Source organism: Chelonia mydas, chromosome 5 (genome assembly GCF_015237465.2).
Source record: "Chelonia mydas isolate rCheMyd1 chromosome 5, rCheMyd1.pri.v2, whole genome shotgun sequence".
Lineage (NCBI taxonomy): Eukaryota > Metazoa > Chordata > Testudines > Cheloniidae > Chelonia > Chelonia mydas.
Window position 1 is genome coordinate 122,881,798 of NC_051245.2, and position 18,235 is coordinate 122,900,032.

Sequence of the window (18,235 nt, forward strand, 5' to 3'; positions counted from 1 at the left end):
TTCTTCCAGTGACTGCTATTAATTTTTCTAACAACTTCACAACTGTTGTTATTGACCAAGATCCCATGACCAGACCTGATGGGCAGGCAACTCTCATTCCCCTAATTTACAAATAAGATGGGGTTGCACAAGGTCACTGTAGTTAGAGATGGAAACAGACCCTAACTCTATAATAGCAAAGAGCCAAGTCTAATCCACTCCAGCCGCACTGCCTTTTGAGATGAACTCATCAAATCAATCCGTTTGCCTGTCGTCCTTGTTACTACTTCTCTAACTATTACACAGTGTTCTAGTGCTGACTAGCAAACAGTTGTGCAATCTACTTGCAAAATGAATTAGCCCTGGTGATAATGGGATGTGGAGTGGTTCTGAATATCATGTCCAAATCCAGCTGCTGGCCCATGAGGATGCTACCGGGACGGGCAGGGATTCAAAAGAGACATCACTCCGTTGCCCCCAGTGATGTTCCAGGGGCCCTGAATTATTGTCTGAAAGGCCAAACTTATAAATCACAGAAAACATGGACACAGTCGCCAAATCTTACTTTTTTACATTCTTAAACTCCAAGATTTTCCAGGGGTCTAATTAGCCCCTGGACTCCTGGAAGATTCGTTGTTTTTAAATAGCAACATCCAGGGGCCCCAAAATACCCACTTTTCCCCCAGTAATGGGATCCCAGAACCAGCTCCGCTCTGGGGGTCATTATGGCTCCACATGATGGGATTGCTGCTGTCCAGTTTAGTTAAGGCTGTAGCTAAGTTTCTGTTTAAAATAAAATTTTGCATCCTCTCTAAAATCCTCCAGAAAATGCCAGATCAGTCTGAAAATAGGTAAGCCAGAGACCTGATGGAGAGGATCTTAATGATCACTCTTGGAAGAGTCCAAAATGGCACCTGGGTCCTACGTGTAGCAGGAACAATGTTTAGCCACTCACTGCTGGTGCCTCATTGCGAACCGTTGAGAGGGAGCCTCATCAGGTGGACATGGTGACATTTCTGTGCAGTCTCTGGGTAAGGGAGCTGCAGGAAGTCCTGTGCTTGAGCAAACAAACTGGGTCCACGGAGACCTGGGTCTCCTTTTCTGCCACAGCCTCTCCATGGCAAGTCACTTAAACCATATTTTTTGGAGGTGGCACTAATTTTGGCCTCCTCCTTACCATGCCTCAACACCTGCTCTGTAAAATGGCAGTACTGATACTGCCCAGGCTCCCAAAGGGGCTGTGTATATACATCCATTCAGTAGTGCTTGGGAGATGAAAAACCCTGGAGCTGTGCAGGGAGGGTGAGGGGGCTGGAGGGGAGTGGAAGCCTGGAGCTTTCTCAGGTAGGGGATCTAGAGCTGGACTGGGGGAGTTCTAGTAACAGCAGGAGGGTTGGGACAGGGGCATAGGTAAGTGGGGAGACCCTTGGTCTCTGCTGTGCATGGGGAAGGGAGGGCAAGGACCAGTGCGATCAGGGTACCGCGGCCTTGCAAGGTTTTCTAACGATGGAGTTTGGGATCCTGAAGTTCCATGTTCCAGGAGGGTGCAGGGAGCAGGCCTCATTGTTCAGCGGCATCTTTGACCCAGCCCAAGCAAGGATTTCTGTAAGTGGTGTGTGGGAAGGCACAGAGGGGAGCTCCCTGAAGTCTTTATACATCATTGATGGCCTTGCAAACATATAACTTTTGGGTGTGGCTGACGGCCAACCACAGACACTGAACACCATTTTCTGTCCAGTGAAAACATCGAAAGGAGGCATTTGTAAATACTTTGGGGGCAGTGCCTGGCAGATTCATCTGATCAGAAATCTAAATCCCTAGCAGCAGAGCACAAAGGGATGTGTGTGTCCTTCCTTTTCTTCGAACTACAGCAAACTGAGGCTACACGTTTGAGCATCGCATTGCCTATGTATTTGTCTTCAGCCCTGCTACAACTAGGTCCGAACCAAGAACTGCAACCAGTGAGTTCTGTGGTTCTGGTCCCTCATGCAATGAGAGCAAGATAAATTCAGATTATGGGCCTGATCCTTCCTAGCTTGTGCATCATGATTCATTGAGTTCAATGGGGATTTGGGTGCACAAGGGAAGCAGGACTGGGCCCTGAATGAATGTAGGCTGCGTACTAGAACAGTGTATGTGTGTGTTATGTCGATGCACGTAGCATCTTCTGTTCTGGTTGTGAGGTAAAAGGTGCACTGTCAGTGAAGCTTCTAGCTGTTTCAGACCAGATCCTTGCCACAGCTGACAACTTTGTGATTTGGACAAACATCCGCTAGGGATTTATCTGAGCATCAAACTCATTTTTACTTGTGACCTATTTGAAATTTGAGCCCTGTTCTCTAGAGATGGAAGATTAGTTTATTAACCCAGAGCACTATCTAACCTCTGACCGTGTTCCTGAGTGAATGGAAATTTCATGATTTCCCTAAGCATGAACTGGAGGATAAATGCTTAGATGTCTTTTAGTACATCCTGTAATGTGTTCCTAGAGATGGAAATGACAACACCCTCTCTTGTGGAATAGCAGAACAAAAAGAAAAGGAGGACTTGTGGCACCTGAGAGACTAACAAATTTATTTGAGCACAAGCTTTCGTGAGCTACAGCATCCGATGAAGTGAGCTGTAGCTCACGAAAGCTTATGCTCAAATAAATTTGTTAGTCTCTAAGGTGCCACAAGTCCTCCTTTTCTTTTTGCGAATACAGACTAACACGGCTGCTACTCTGAAACCTAGCAGAACAATGTTGGTTAAAAGGTTTTGCAGCCATCCTTCCCACCACCTGCACCCCGTGCATTGTCCAATGTATCCTCTGCAATAATTAATTACATCTCTTGTGGATTCATTTCTTTCATACTGTTACTGGCAATCAGGTAGATAAAAGGAAAAATTTTGTTGGTGTTCTGTGGTAGTAAAAGTGAAGGGTTTTCACACTGTCAGGGTAATGAATTCTGCAAGGGTTTGAAGCGCCTGGACTTGGGGGAATCTCTGTGTCATGTGTCTAGGAGTGACAACCCCCAGAGGTTAATTACTGCCATGGATGAGAGCTGTGCTGCTAGCAAAATGAGAAGTTCATTATGAGTTAAATCTGAAGTTAATTGGATTCACATTTTCACCCAGTAGTATACAAAGATACACCTCAAAATGCTCTTTAAGTTTAAAAAAAAAAAAGTTAGGCTCTGGCAAGATGGTGCGAAATGCTGTCCTGAGTTATTTTATCCTGGCTTTGCTACAACAATTGTCTACATGAAAGATTGTTTGACTTGTTGTTTGACTTTATTTCATAAACCACCCTGAGGTGTTTGCCTCGGGAGGTATGAACCTTTGTAAAAATGTCTCTTGTAAGTTATGGTCTCTGCTTAGAGGAGAAAATATTGCTGATCTTTGTTAGAGCTGGTTGCAAAACTGAAATTTTTCCACAGCGGAAGGTTTTGAACAAAATGTTTTAATTTGAAAGATTTTGCCAAAAAAATGATCATTTTTCTATTAAAAAAATTTGAAATGAATCTAAAGGAAAATTTTCATTGCAAATCAGAATTTTCATTTTGTTTTGGGTTTCGAAAATGTAAAAAGGTTGCGTTTTGATTTTTGGCTTTCAGATTTTCAGTCCCTGCCCTACCTTTGCTCATGCGGGCTCTCTCTCTCTCTCTCTCTTTACTTCCTACCCCCCTTTTTCCAGTTGGAAATGTGGGAGAAGATTAAACTGGGATGAAAAGAGGGGAAAGAGAAACTGTTTTCCCCTTCACTTTTTCACCTTTCTACTTTTTGACAGGGGAAAAAAGGGAGAGGGGGAAGCAAAAGAGAGAGAAAAAAATCTGAAAACTGAAAATCAAAAACTGAATTTTGATTGTTTTCGAAAACTGAAATGAAATAAGATTTTCATTATGTGATGAAACAAATTCTCATTTCAGATTGTTTTGTCCTAAAATTGGAAAACTGTGTTTGCAAAACATCTTGAATGAAAGAAACTGCATTTTTTGCAAGATAATTGTTTCGATTGGAAATTTTCAGCCTGCTCTAACCTTTCTTTTTTCTGATTTTTCTTGCAATGGGTTTCTGAATTTTGCAAGTGTCCTACCCGAGCTGCGCAGGGGTCCTGGACAGTATGCGTACCTGGTTTTTATTCTTACAATAGAATTTAAGGGTCTACATTTTCAAAATTGACAAAGGATTTTGGGAGCCTTCATTTTGCGGATTCTCACTTTTTAAGACATCTTTGAAGGGCCTGGTTTTCAGAGGCTGGGTTTTCAAATTGGGCACCCCAAAATGGAGTCACCCAAGATAATTAGTCACTCTGGAAAATTTTGGGCAAGGTGACTCTGCATAATTAAGGCATCTTTCTCCCTCATCCTCCACCCTAGCCCCATCACAATATAAAGTGCCAGGGGAGGCATATACAAGTACCAAGTAGTGGAAGGGCCTGCAAGCTATGAAAAGAGGCCGTGACAACATATTTCCCACCCCATGGGAATCCGAGGAAGCCCTCCATGGATGTGGGCTCTCTGTTCCTTGTATGAGGATAGGGCAAGCAGGGCTAGAGAGTTGTCTCTCCACGTGGCCTGTTTAGTTGGCAGTCCTGTGGTTGGTCTGCTAAAGCACACTGCTAGAAGCACCATTAACGTCTACTCCATGCCAGGGCTGCCTAGAAAAAGTTGAAAGATGTATAGTAGACATAGTGGTGTAGCCAATGGCAACACAGCTCCTACTGGAGGCCATGCAAATAATTCCTCCAAGCACACGTCTTCTATAGAGCCTATCAATGCAACTGCACCAATGAAAAGGTCTTATATTTTTAAACTGGCTTGAGATAAATCTGTCTCCAGGCCATCCAGTACAGGGGTAGTCAATTATGTTTTGTCAAGCTCCAAATTTCTTGGCCACGGTATAGTCAAAGTCCAGACTCCAGAGAAAATAATTTAAAATTAAAAAAATGATGATAATAAGTAAATAAAAGGAATTCAGGGTCCATTCAAAAGTGGCTGGTAGTCTGTGGTCCACCTATTGTTTACCCCTGCAGCACATGATAGCTCAGTGGTTTGAGCATTGACCTGCTAAACCCTGGGTTGTGAGTTCAATCCTTGAAGGGGCCATTTAGGGATCAGGGCAAAAACTGGGGATTGGTCCTGCTTTGAGCAGGGGGTTGGACTAGATGACCTCCTGAGGTCCCTTCCAACCTTGATATTCTGTACGTGGTATTGTTTAGTTTACAATGCAAGTTTCTTTGGGCAAAGACCAGACTGTCCTCTGTGATTTATACAGTAAATAGCTGATAACCATAAGAATAAGGTGGGGCAAATCAAATACACAAAGGCCATCAATTACCTATAACAGAAATTTGAGTCATTTAAGCCACAGGCTCATTGAACTCAAATCAGATCACAGGTGATAATCAAAATAGGATCAACCACTATATTCATTTTCCTAAAGCTCTGGGGCAGAGAATCGTTTTCGTTATATTTGTGTACAGCACCTGCCATAATGGAACCTCTGAGCTCCACCACAATACAAATGAGATTACTGTTTTTATTTTATAATAATAATTTGCCTGATAAATAGGAGGCATGATAATCTAGCATTTCTAGGAGCTGTATGGAATAAACCTATATAGATGTCTACATCAGTCTCAAAATGATATAAATCATTACTTCCTTATAAATGAAATGAAATTGTGGTTGAACTATATGGGTGTATGAGCTAACGTCTCATGATCCGTTGTCACTGTAGTATATTTTAAACATGCTTTTATTCCTACAATGTAGACGCTCTCTGTAACCAAACAAACCAAAAGCGGACGTTTAAACACGCAAACCAAGCCTGCTATGCTGAGGTTGCATCCGCAATGCCATTCTGGGTCAGTGCTAAGGAACTCATAATCACTGTAAGAACTAGAAAAGGAGTACTTGTGGCACCTTAGAGACTAACAAATTTATTTGAGCATAAGCTTTCGTGAGCTACAGCTCACTTCATTGGATGAGCTGTAGCTCACGAAAGCTTATGCTCAAATAAATTTGTTAGTCTCTAAGGTGCCACAAGTCCTCCTTTTCTTTTTGTGAATACAGACTAACACGGCTGCTACTCTGAAACGTGTAAGAACTAGAGTTGGTGATTGAGTAGGTGGCTGATATAAGCCCTGATCCTGCAAAGACTTATGGGTATGCAGAATTGCATGTAAAGTTATGTATTTAAAGTACTTTTTCAAAAGGTCTTCGCAGGATCAGGGTGTTGGCATTTAATCGGTGAGACGTGCTTCATGGTGAAAATGGGCAGTTTGTTGCGGGAAGTGCTATCTTTTGAATGAGAAGTAAAAGTCAAGGTGTAGTCCACTTAGGAGCACACAATGATACTATTCATATAAAAGTTTTATCCCTGGTGTCCTGGCTACTTTCCAATGCAGGTAGCTATATCCTACTGACCTAAATTCCTTCTGCAGTTAAACAGCATTTTCCACTTCCGTTCCTAAAATGTTGTGTGCTGTCATGGTGGGGTATTAGTCAATACACTTCACCCCAGAAGTAGCTACATTTCAATGTGCAGGTGAAAGGATTCCTGTCTCCATTTGCAAAAGGTATTCATAAAAGCATCATATAAATAATACTGCTTTGCTGTTATACAGCACTTTTAAATTCATCCATCTCAAAGCAATTTACAAAGAAAGATTGTTATCCCCAAATGAGAGATGAAGAAAACAAGCTATGAAAAGTGCAGTGTTGGCCAAGGTCTCACAGCTGCTCAGGAGCAGGCGGGGGAATAAAGTCCCAGTCTCCTGGCTTTCCCATGTAACAACATACATTGAGAGTTTCTCAACATCTGTTTTACATGCACATGCGTTGATCATGTTTTCAAAGGCAGGGTGATTTAACGTCTAATGACTATGCGGTACACCATTACAAAAAAGGGATGTAGAGGCGTGCACACAATCCTATACTTGTACTTCTTTGCCCAGGTGCAATCTCTGAAGTTATAATCTTTTTAAAACGGTCTATCTCTGTATATCTGTGTGAAATCAACCCATTTATTAACAAGGCGCTCCGGGTACAGTAAAATCTTTGCCCTTGGTCTGTAGCCATATGGTAGTTTAACAAGGAAGATCTAAAGTTTCCTTGGGACCAAAATAGAAAAAAACAACCCAAGTCTGCAGCATTTCTTAGAACAAAACATGGTTTTAGGAATATTCCTCCCTAATGATAAGAGTCGCCCTGTTGCTCCCAGAACTGTTTCCTTTGCCAGGAAGGTTGGAAGCAGTTAGTTATCTGCAAAATGTAAACCGGTATTTGTCAGCTAATCAACGATTTGGAGTGCTCAGCATTATGAGTACACCATAGTCCTCCTTTGCAGTGGAAAGGAGTGAGCTGTATATGTTCCCTCTGTCACTGACAATGACATACAGTCAGCCCTGTTTGCGCTGACATAAGGTCATCTTTTCATCCCCAGTGAGGTTGGGGAGCTGTGCAGACTGTCTGCTAGTGTTTTAACCAGTGGTCTTACAAACTCCACAGGCTCCTACAATCTGTTTTACATTCCTTTGTTATTGAATTTCCAGGCTGGGAGAGCCACAGCCAGTGTGGTCTCTTCAGTCCTTTGTTCTGCTTTTCTCTCTCTCGCTTTCTCATTTTAGATTTTAATGAAAAATAAGTGCTAACATTTCCAGCTAACGCTTGTCCTCTGCTCACAGCCCCGGGGTGATTGCTGGTGGTGAACTGAGAATAATTCAGTGACTGAGCCTAGTCCTTTTTTCTTCGCCCAGTGTGGAGAAAGGACAGTGCTAGGATTAAGGCAGGGGCCTAGACCACAGCAGGTGGTGGGTTCTAGTCCTACCTCTGCTCTCAGTTTCTTATGTACATAGGCCAGATTTTCTGGTATTTAGGCACCTAAAGGTGCAGATGGATGTCAAGGCACTTTTGAAAAACCCACTAGGAGCTTGTCCTGCATCGCCAGGTGCTTAAATACCTTAGAAAATCTGGCCTTTAGTCTCTCTTTGCCTCAGCTCCCCATCTGTAAAATGGGGCTAATACTACTCCTTGTGGAGTCTTGTCTACTTAGGCTGTAGGCAATTTGGGGCAGGGACTGCCTCTTACTATATGTTTGCACAGTGCCTGGCATGAAGGGGGCCTTAGCTCAGCTGGAGTTGGTCTTAATAGCAATGTTAAGTCGTTTCATTACTGTTGGCATAATCCAGTCTGTGGGACAATCCCCAGTTCCTTAGAAGCATCTGAGATCAGATGGAGAGGGAGAGAAGTAGGGGTTGGGGCAGCCCCTGAGACCTGCTCCCAGATTCTCAGCTGGATCAGAGAAGTTGGCGATTGAAAAGAGCCCTCTCCCTGCCCAAGCCCAAAGCCTGCAATGTGAGGACTCTTCCAAGCATGTTAATCAGCAGCTGACAAAGCGAGTCACTGGGACAGGGGCTGCAGGTGTCAGGTTTCCCTTTCGATATGGCTCACTGGGAAGGAAAAGCAGCATTTGTGAAGAGCAGTTTTTCTGCCTCTTCCATAAAGACAATTAATAGATAATTGGATGCAACAAAAGCCAAGCTTTATCGTCATCCTCAGGCCAAAATCGTCCAACTCGGGTGCCTAAAGTTAGTCGCTTGCATCCACACTCAAGCCCCTGAATAAAAGTGGCCTGATTTGAAGAGGTGCTGGGCACCTGTGGAAACTGGAGTCACTCAGCACCTCTGAAATGATCCTGGACGTATCTGATTGTGAGACAGGCTTTTGGAAAAAGTGAAGTGGATTGTAAGTGAATTAAAACCGGCTCCATGTGAACTACGAGATGGGTGAATTGGGGGTGGAGAGTGGGTTACAGCAGATTAAAATAGGAAGGGGGGCTCTTCAGTTCTCGTGGCTGTCATCACAGGTCTAGATGCTATTTGATGATGTGATACATCATCATGCGGATACAGCAAGGGGACAAAGGAAGGGATGTACCCCAAAGGCATGCATGTTCCAAAGCGGGCCAATAGACAGCTAAACATGGGGAGGGTTGTGGGGGGCACATCCCTGGGGCTTCCCGTCCCCTTCCTATGCATCACTCAGGTTTGACCAGGACGGAGAATCTCTACTGATGTAAAAAGGGTCACGAGCGTGGTGGTGTTGGGGGGGTGGGGGGGATTCCTCTGTGGAACACTTGGAAATGCCAGACTTTTATGCATTTCAGAAGATTCCCGGCAGGGAGGTTTGATGTGAGATGTCTCATGTGATCTCTTTCTGCCTTCCACCTAGAAGGGAGAGAGCTCTGGGAACCTTGCCTCCTTTTCTGCTCCCTTGGAGGGCATAGGAAGCTGATAGGGTGCAAATTGAGAGCTCTCTGTTTGGACATCATCTCATCTCCCATGTGGTGCTGCTGCCACGCGTCTGACTGGCTGGGAGCCCCAGAAACCTCCCAGCCAGGCACCCACCCCTGCTGCTGCTCCCACTGCAGATTCTGCTGTCCACTGAGCTATCAGCTCCTCAGCAGAGGAGGAGGAGCTCTCACTTCGCTTTTTTTTTGGGGTGGTGGGGGGAAGAGGAGTGGGAAGGAGGCTGGGCTTCCCTGTGCTCCTCTCTCTAATCGAAGGGGCTGATGTGAGATCACCAGATTGATAGAAACAAGATTCCCAAGAGAAGCTGGGAGACTGAAAAACTGCCCTCGGGCTCATGACTCCAACTCCAAGCCAGTGTCATGGGATACTTACGCCGCAGAGCATCTACGGGCCAGATCCTCAGCCCCAGCGTCGCTCCACTGTAGCTCGATTTGTAGTAGGACTTTGAAGCCCGTGGCGCCCTGCTGATTTACTACAGCTGCGCATCTGGCCTGACAGGTACATCTCAGGATAAAATCTGCTCCAACACAAGGTCCAGATAGGAAGCTGCTCCAGGATGTTACATACACTGTCTCCTGACACAAATGCCTCCGATGTGTTCTGTGTACGAAATAAATGGTTTAGCAGATATTTGACTGCCGTGACTCCGTCTCTCACTCTGTTCTGGGGTTCCACAGTGCAGCAGAGCAGATATTTAACTTCACTAGGCAGAATTAGCGGCTAGAAAATACACACATCTCTACAGCAGAGCCTAGTTCTCTGAGCCCTTTCCCAAGTAACCCTTCTTTGTTAAGGGTACTTCATTTCTGCCATCAATGGGTTTCATTAGCACTTTTATCTTCATTCCAACGGAAATCATGGCCCATCAATACTAGACGGGCATATTTACGTAAACACCCACCCCCATGCCTTTCCCCTCTCCTGCTCCGAGTAGCCAATGTCCTTTCTGTAGAGAAAGGTATATCTCATAGAGATGGCTGGAATTTGTCAAGTTTTTTAATTTTTTTTATTTTGTGCCCTCCCCCACCCAAAAGGAAAATATTTTGATGAAATTGTCACCATATCCCTCTCATTTTTCCACCAGCTCTGATTCTACCTTTCACTTATGACTATTGTTGTATGAAAGAACTTGTAATTACGTTGAAAATGTAGCAGACGCCTTAAAATAAGAAATAGGACATAGCTAGAATGAGTCGGACATGTTAGGCTTTTCCCTATGAGTCTGGGTGTGGTGGTGCTCATGAATGGTCATTTATTTTTTAAATTTCAGGTATTTGTTTCAAATCCTGTTTTGCTCACGGGTAAAACGGTTCACAGGTCTCATTGTAATCTTCAGCGGAGGTTTCATCAACTGGATGGAAGCAACAATTTGTCTTGAGTGACCGTCTGCTAAAATAAAGGCTCAGAAGTCAGTAGTGAGGAAATGTGAAATATGCTGACTCCTCTGAAATCAATCCACCTTCCCGTGTAGTGTGTATAATTCTTACAGATTCACACCACTCTCCATCTCCTGGCCGGAGGGAGAGTTAGCTAACAAACACGAATTGCCTGGTGTTGAGAGCCGGCCCTTTCCCAGGAAAGCCAGCAGGGTGTTTATAGAAATTAAAGCCCAGTTTATTTTTGAGTGACGCTAGTTCCTTTGAAAAAAGAACAGGAGGACTTGTGGCACCTTAGAGACTAACAAATTTACTTGAGCATAAGCTTTTGTGGGCTACAGCTCACTTCATCGGATGCATGGAATGGAACATATAGTAAGAAGATATATATATATATATATATATATATATATATATATATATATATATACACACACACATACAGAGAACATGAAAAGGTGGAGTAAGAGGCTAATTAATTAAGATGAGCTATTAGCAGGAGAAAAAAACTTTTGTAGTGATAATCAAGATGGCCCATTTAGACAGTTGACAAGAAGGTGTGAGGAACATGGGGAAATAGATTCAATATGTGTCATGACCCAGCCACTCCCACTCCCTATTCAAACCCAGGTTAATGGTATCTAGTCTGCATATTAATTCAAGCTCAGCAGTTTCTCGTTGGAGTCTGGTTTTGAAGCTTTTCTGTTGCAAAATTGCCACCTTTAAATCTGTTACTGAGTGGCCAGAGAGGTTGAAGTGTTGAATCGATTTCCCCATGTTAAGTATCCTCACACCTTGTTGTCAACTGTCTAAATGGGCCACCTTGATTATCACTAGAAAAGTTTTTTTCTCCTGCTGATAATAGCTCATCTTAATTAATTAGCCTCTTACCCCACCTTTTCATGTTCTCTGTATGTATATATATCTTCTTACTATATGTTCCATTCTATGCATCTGATGAAGTGGGCTGTAGCCCACGAAAGCTTATGCTCTAATAAATTTGTTAGTCTCTAAGGTGCCACAAGTACTCCTGTTCTTTTTGTGGATACAGACTAACACGGCTGCTACTCTGAAAGTAGTTCCTTTGCTAAATCAAAAGCCCCCATACCTGTGAGGGACTGAGACACATGCCGTTTTGCAGCTGTGAAATGTATGCAGTATCTCTCTCACCTTTGGATCACTTAGCCCTTCAGTAGAGATCGTAAGTCACCACATTAGAAACATGGCAGGCGGTACTAACCACACTGCCTAGCAGGAAGGTCATTTCTGATTGGTGGGCTGATTTAAAGCCTAACCGTGCAGAGGGCCTCCAAAACCCTACATTTGTTCGCATGGAATAATTTATTATCATTATCGTATATTAACTGTGATAATACACCGGTCTTAGGAATTCTTGCATTTTCGGCACCAATAAAGGCATCAAAACACATGTCAAACCATAGGAAATCTTTTTTGTTTCAGATAAAATTCTTATTAGTCTGCTGTTTATTTTCTGGGGATGTTCCAAGACCCACCAAGCATAGCTAGATCACAGACAGCTGTGTGTTTCCAGGGTCTACAAAACACTTACAAATTACAATAGTCAGACTTTGAACTTGTGTGGGAGGTCAGGAAAACAGACACAGCAACAAGGACAGAACATTTTGATCTCTGATAACAATTTTCTGCCTGAACTGATTAATTAGGATGCCTGATGAGGGATCTGTTCCTTTAAAAGTACAGGAGCAGTGACACTGAGTTCCCACCTAGCAGACTGGCTAACGTGGGCAGCATTGCTCCATGGTCCCAAAGAGAGATGATCTGACATCACCAGTACAGTGTGTGATATGTACTGATACAGAGCAGCAGTAAGGATGCCCCACTTGAGGATTTGCCCTCTGAATATCAGGGCCTTTAAGTTCAGCATCAAGAATTGAGGCGCCAAGAATCTCTCAGCTCTGTTGAAGATATAGGCTTCAGATACTCGCTCAGGGTGACACTTGATATCTATGGAAGAACCAGGAATCAAACCCAGAACACCAGTGCACCTACTCTGAGTTCACAAGACCATCCACTCTGAATTCTTACCGGGGCATCTATCTGCAAGGTCTTTAGTTTTCACTGCTACATTTCTGACGTTAACCAGGGAACTACATTCATGTATCTCTGTGATACCTAGAAGTCCTGCTTTGACTATTTCAACATGTGAAAAAAGTTAACTTGGGGACTTGAACTGTGAAATGCAGAGTTTCGGCCTTACTCTTGTATGGGAAGTTTAGAATTAAGGCTAAAGTAAATAAAAACGTTGCTGATAGTCTTGTATTTCTATCTCTTGCCTTTAGCATAGCAGGCAGCCCGATAAACTGAGACCATTAGGGATGTCAGAGCTCAGAGGATAAGAAAGAAAGAATCAGATAGGCCCTAATCAGCATGTGCTTAACTTCTAAGCACGTCCTTAAACCCAAGGTCTAGAGTAAAAGAAATGGTTTGCTGAGGTCCAAATAAGTTTGATTTACAAAGCAATGACGTGAATTAAGTGGCATGTACGCACATGGTTTTTGCACTGTAATTGTATTAAGAGTAACACCCAGTTTTGAGATCTGCTGATGAGAAAGAAGCATTCAGCAACATTATCTCTGTTTTACAGATAGGGAAATTGAGGCACAGAGCAGTCACATGACCTGCCCACAGTCACATGTCCAAGCCAAGAATAGAAGCCAGCCCTTCAGAGTCCTAGTCTAGTGTGCAAGCCACTGAACTACACTGGCTCTCCCTGAGTGGGGCTACACCAAAATATTCCCCATAATGAATTTGCAAGACCTCTGCAGACTATCCTTATGTCAGTAGAAGGGCTTATTCCTAGAATGTTTGCTAGGCAAATGCCATTCAAATTGCTGTCACTTCCCACTTCGTGACTGATCAGTTTCTAATGCTATAAGTTTATTTTGACAAATCTGAGCTTCAGAGAAACTTGGGAATAAGGAAGGACCAGCAAAGTTCAAGCTGGTTTGACTGCCTCAGTGCCGAGCCGTGTGTGCCTTCTCTCTCTGTCGCTCACTTTATCAGAGCTTTATGGCAGCTTATAAAGAAATTGTCTCTTCTCTCCCTGCCAAGCTAAAAATCCCACTTTGGTATTCACAGTACAGTTATGACAAATGCCTGGCCTGTGTTCTGGGTGTTCAGGGAAATGTAAAAACATGTCTAGTTGTTGTGAATGCTCACATGGTGATTTGTTGGTTTGATTCTTCAGGTCGTGAATTGGCAAGCACAACCCTCCCAGGATACCCTCCTCACGTCCCCCCTGCTGGACAGGGCAGCTACTCTGCTCCAACACTGACAGGAATGGTGCCTGGTGAGTTTAACAACCCCCCCCTTCGCCCCCCGCAGCATTACAGAAGCAAAGCCAAGTGCTTTCTGGTTGTTCTGCACTGATGCCAGCAGAAGACAGAATTACAGTGATGAAAAGAGAAGAGCAGATGCAAAGCAAGTCTAAATAAATAAACCAGCCCCTCTCTGGCACAAGGGAGAGCCTAACTTCTCCACTGCCAAAGCAAATTCTTCCATCCAGTATGCAGGGAAAAGCCTTTACCCCACTGCATGGCTGTTTGATAAGTGTTGATCCAGTCATGTAGGGACAGCCTCAAACTTCCCCCCATTCATCATTAGCATAATTGTAATCGACACTTTAATGTTGAGCACGTCACATGTATTTGTGGCAGCTGTGCTGTGCAAGCGTTTGTCGGACTGGAAGTGATTAGATGGTTACTTTACTAAGCCCAAAATCTTAACAAATCACGTGCAACTGAATTTTCCACAGGCTTTTCCCTTTTTTTTGGTAAACCCTTTTTCCATGTTTCTGAGATAACCCCAGTCTTGTGATGGGAGCTGCTGATCATCTGCTGGAAGGCACTCCAGCACAGATCTTCAGAGGTACCTATGTGCCTAGCTCCCATTGAAATCAGTGAGAGTTAGACACCTAAATGCCCTTGAGGAACTGGACCTGAGTGCCCTCAACCGCTTTGGAAGTCAGCGGGAGCTGAGCGTGCCCAGATCTTATAAGAGGCACCTTGTAGGATGAGGCCCTATGAATACAATTGAACTATTCGTTATTAGCAACTTTTGATCCACAAATTATTCATCTATGATCCTAGACACTATGGCGATACCGTTGGTGCTTTAGACATACAGATAGTGATAAGGCTACAGACAGATGTGTGTTATGTTGTATTAACTCCTGGGTTTGACATTTAGGTATGATGAAAATCATTGACTTCAAAAGAGCTGTGTGGATTTACAGCAGCTGAGGATCTGGCCCTCACAACCTTTGATCTCAATGTTAAGGCCACCGCTGCTTACTAGGAAACGTGTTATATAGTATTACAAACCCCAAGCATTCAAAATCATGGGACTTGAAAAAATAATAATGTTGGGTGTTTTTTTTACTTGCTTTTTGGTTTCTGGGCCTTTAGGGTGCATTCAGATCATATTTCCAAGCTTTCCATGGCCAGGAGGGTTAGAAACTTACTCTGTTTTAAAAAAATGAAAGCTGAGATTATTACATAATCACATGACTCCAGCAGCTAGGGATTAAGAACAAAATATCATAAAACTTGCGATAAACAGCGTAAGAGTTGGTAACACTGGCTTTATGTTCAGAGTATGTGACAGTTTGCATATATGATCAATCTTGATCGCACTTTTCTCCTGGTAATATCTTTAAGAAATTAAGAAAAACGCATTCATTCTTCATGTGAATTAGTTTTAAGAATTAGAAGTAGGAATCAGGTCATTGTAATAACATTTAGAAAAAGTATTGCAATGCTATTGAAAGTAATGTATGGGGGGGATTTTATAAAGATTGACATAGATACAGAAACATTACTTTCCGCTCAAAAAGTAAATGTGCTGTAATAATCGCTTATTTTATATAGCTGTAAGGATTTACATCATATAAAAAAACTTGCCTAGAACTTCAGGCCAGATTCTCAACTGGTGTAAATTGATCTTCTGATTTCAGTGGAGCTTCAGCAATTTGCACCAGCTGAGAATCTGGCCTGAAAATGCAACAAAATCTTGCTGTGATTGCAAGTCACTTCCTACAGTTTAAATATTAAGAACCTAAAAAAGTCCAATCAGTGTTAAGATACTTTCTTAACAAGATTTCCCTAAATGTGTTTTGCAGTTATACAAGCAACTCTGAACAGCAGCTAGGAACAGAGATGGGTGAACTAGTCAGGATAAAACAACCTGCCCCTGATCATTCAGTCAAAATCTGAACACAAAGCAATGCTTTATTTTGCAAGTTGGCAAAGTTTAGTTAACTTCATTTACTCTGACTTCCTAGTTCTCTCTAAGTCTGGAAGCAGAAGTAATGCAAAACTGTGAGAGAGGTTGTTCTAGCACTATTCCCCCTGTGTTCAGAAGCATGGCATCCTGGTATCTAGTGAAGGAAACTGATCTCAAGTTAGCAAGAGCTGTCTTTCACTTGAACCAGCCTGAAAATGGGAAGGTTTGCGTGAAGCTTCTTGGTAGCAGCAAGTGTTAAATTATGCCCATAGCACATCTGTGCTTTTAAGGTTAAGCTTGCTATTGTGCAGCTGTTATGAAACCCAAATACTCTGCACATTATCTAAGATGATGTTAGTTCCCTGAAGTGAAAGGAAAAGATCATCCTACTTTGCATCCTGGAACAATTTGCATCCTTCCAAATGAGGGGCCTACCCTTTCACATGACTCAGGATTTTGGGTGACCTGCTGAAGATGCCTTGAAGAGACCTGATTTTCAGAAGGTGCTGAGCACCTGCTCTTTCAAAATCAGCCCCTTAAAGGTGCCCCAACTTGAACAGTAGAAAATTGGGTCACTTTTGAAAATGTAGGTGATGATGTTTCAGGGTGGTTCTGATACAGCCTCTGTTAAGATTTTATCTGAACTAGTCCTTATTATTGTTAATTATTATTATTATTTGTATAAGCGTAGTGCCCAGGGACCCAAGTCATAGTCCAGGACTCCATTGTGCTAGGCGCTGTACAAAAAGACACTCAGTTGTGTTTATCAAGTGTGCCTAAGCACGTAGGCTCCTAACTCCCATTGGAGTGTGTCTGAAAATTCCTTTAGGTGTCTATCTGCACCTTCAGGTGCCGAAATCCTTTGAAGACCTTGCTATGTTTACAATGTGCTTCAGTGTGGACTACCAGGGGAGGGTCAAGTGCAGAGCACAGCAAAGTGTTGCACTGTAACTGCCCCCTGTAGGCACTACTGGCATGAACTACAAGATCCTTAGTTTGCGTTAACATCGTCCTGTTTGAAAAAAGACTACGTTAAAGTGAATGAGGTACCTTTTAGCTTGTGCCAGGAGCATCCCCACAGGGCAGTTAGAACTCAACACTTTGTGCTCGGCAATTCGCACATCCCCATAGGCCGCACTGCGGCACAGCGTAGACAAGCCCTTAGTCTCTGTCTCAGTTTCCCATCTGTAAAATGAGGTTAATAGCCCTTCCCTACCTCGCAGGGGTGCAGGGAGCATAAATACCTTACAGATTGTGGGGTGCTCAGATACTACTGCTAAGTAATGGTACCTGGGATGGGCAGGTATGGTAATACCTAAGACAAATCACACATTATTTGGCAGAGTTTAGAAAGATGCAACGCAATGATCTAGACTCATTTGAGCTAATTTCTCTGCGTAACAGATTTATTTGTAACTACACGTAGGCTGGTGTGACCCATTAGATTGAGTAACTGCAATGTTCCTTTCACTGGTTCTTTTACTAACAACCTTCTGCTCCAGCTAGGTTGAAGGTCACCTGCAATTCTTCTAGGTTCTCATTCTCATTTAAGTGAGGGTTTGCTAACTAGAATCCAAAATACTTTCTCTGTCCTCACTTGTCTCTTGTCATTTGAAGGGCTGGTTTCAGAGGCTCCTTCTGAATGCACACAGTCTTTTATGATTTGGTTCTGAAGGAGCTAACGGATCAGGTTTAATGCTGTATGCACATCTGCGTTTGTGCTCCGATATGGCTGAATTATGCGGCCCTGAAATGTATACAAGGGGAACGTACGTTTCACCAATTCTCTGGGATTCCCTCCTAGACCTGCTGCTTCCCTGGAATAATTTTCAGAGCATAGGCTCAAAATGTGGTTATTTGATAAGAGCTTTAATTGTGAGCCATGGACCATTGCTATAATTAACTGATTGTGTCAGTAAAGTGTTTAGACACAGGGGAGAAATATAGACAGGATAAGACCTGTATGATGTTTTGTTGCATGCTTGTTGCCATCGACATCATTTATGTGACTGTGAATAACCCGGCCCCCAGCTACAGTGTTTGTGTTTGTACAGTATTTGCCAGGGATTCATAGAGCATGTGTCTGAGGGGCTGGGGAATGAGTGTTAACTCTTACAACTCAGGGATGAGAATACCTGTCCTGACACATGGTAGATCAGAGCTGAGTTTACCTAGCTCCTCACTCTCTTCTCTCCTTCCCCCCATCCCCACACCAGCTCCCACTCCCTCCCTCCCAGATCTTGAACGAGAGCCCTTCGCTCCAAAGCTCATCTCAGCAGGCAATGAACCTCGTGTTCCCCACTGGCCTGGCCTTTTTTGC

At 43.3% G+C, this 18,235-nt stretch overlaps 1 protein-coding gene across 5 annotated transcripts in view; it reads left to right on the plus strand.

Annotated features, from left to right (window-relative positions):
- The window catches only part of PAX5 (paired box 5), a 238,027-nt gene that overhangs the window by 150,948 nt on the left and 68,844 nt on the right, over positions 1-18,235 (plus strand). For all 5 annotated transcript variants that reach the window (XM_043546339.1, XM_037902197.2, XM_037902200.2 and 2 more), the window contains one exon: positions 13,880-13,981. In XM_043546339.1, coding sequence (XP_043402274.1) covers positions 13,880-13,981 — 102 coding nt within the window. The remainder of the gene's footprint in view (positions 1-13,879; positions 13,982-18,235) is intronic.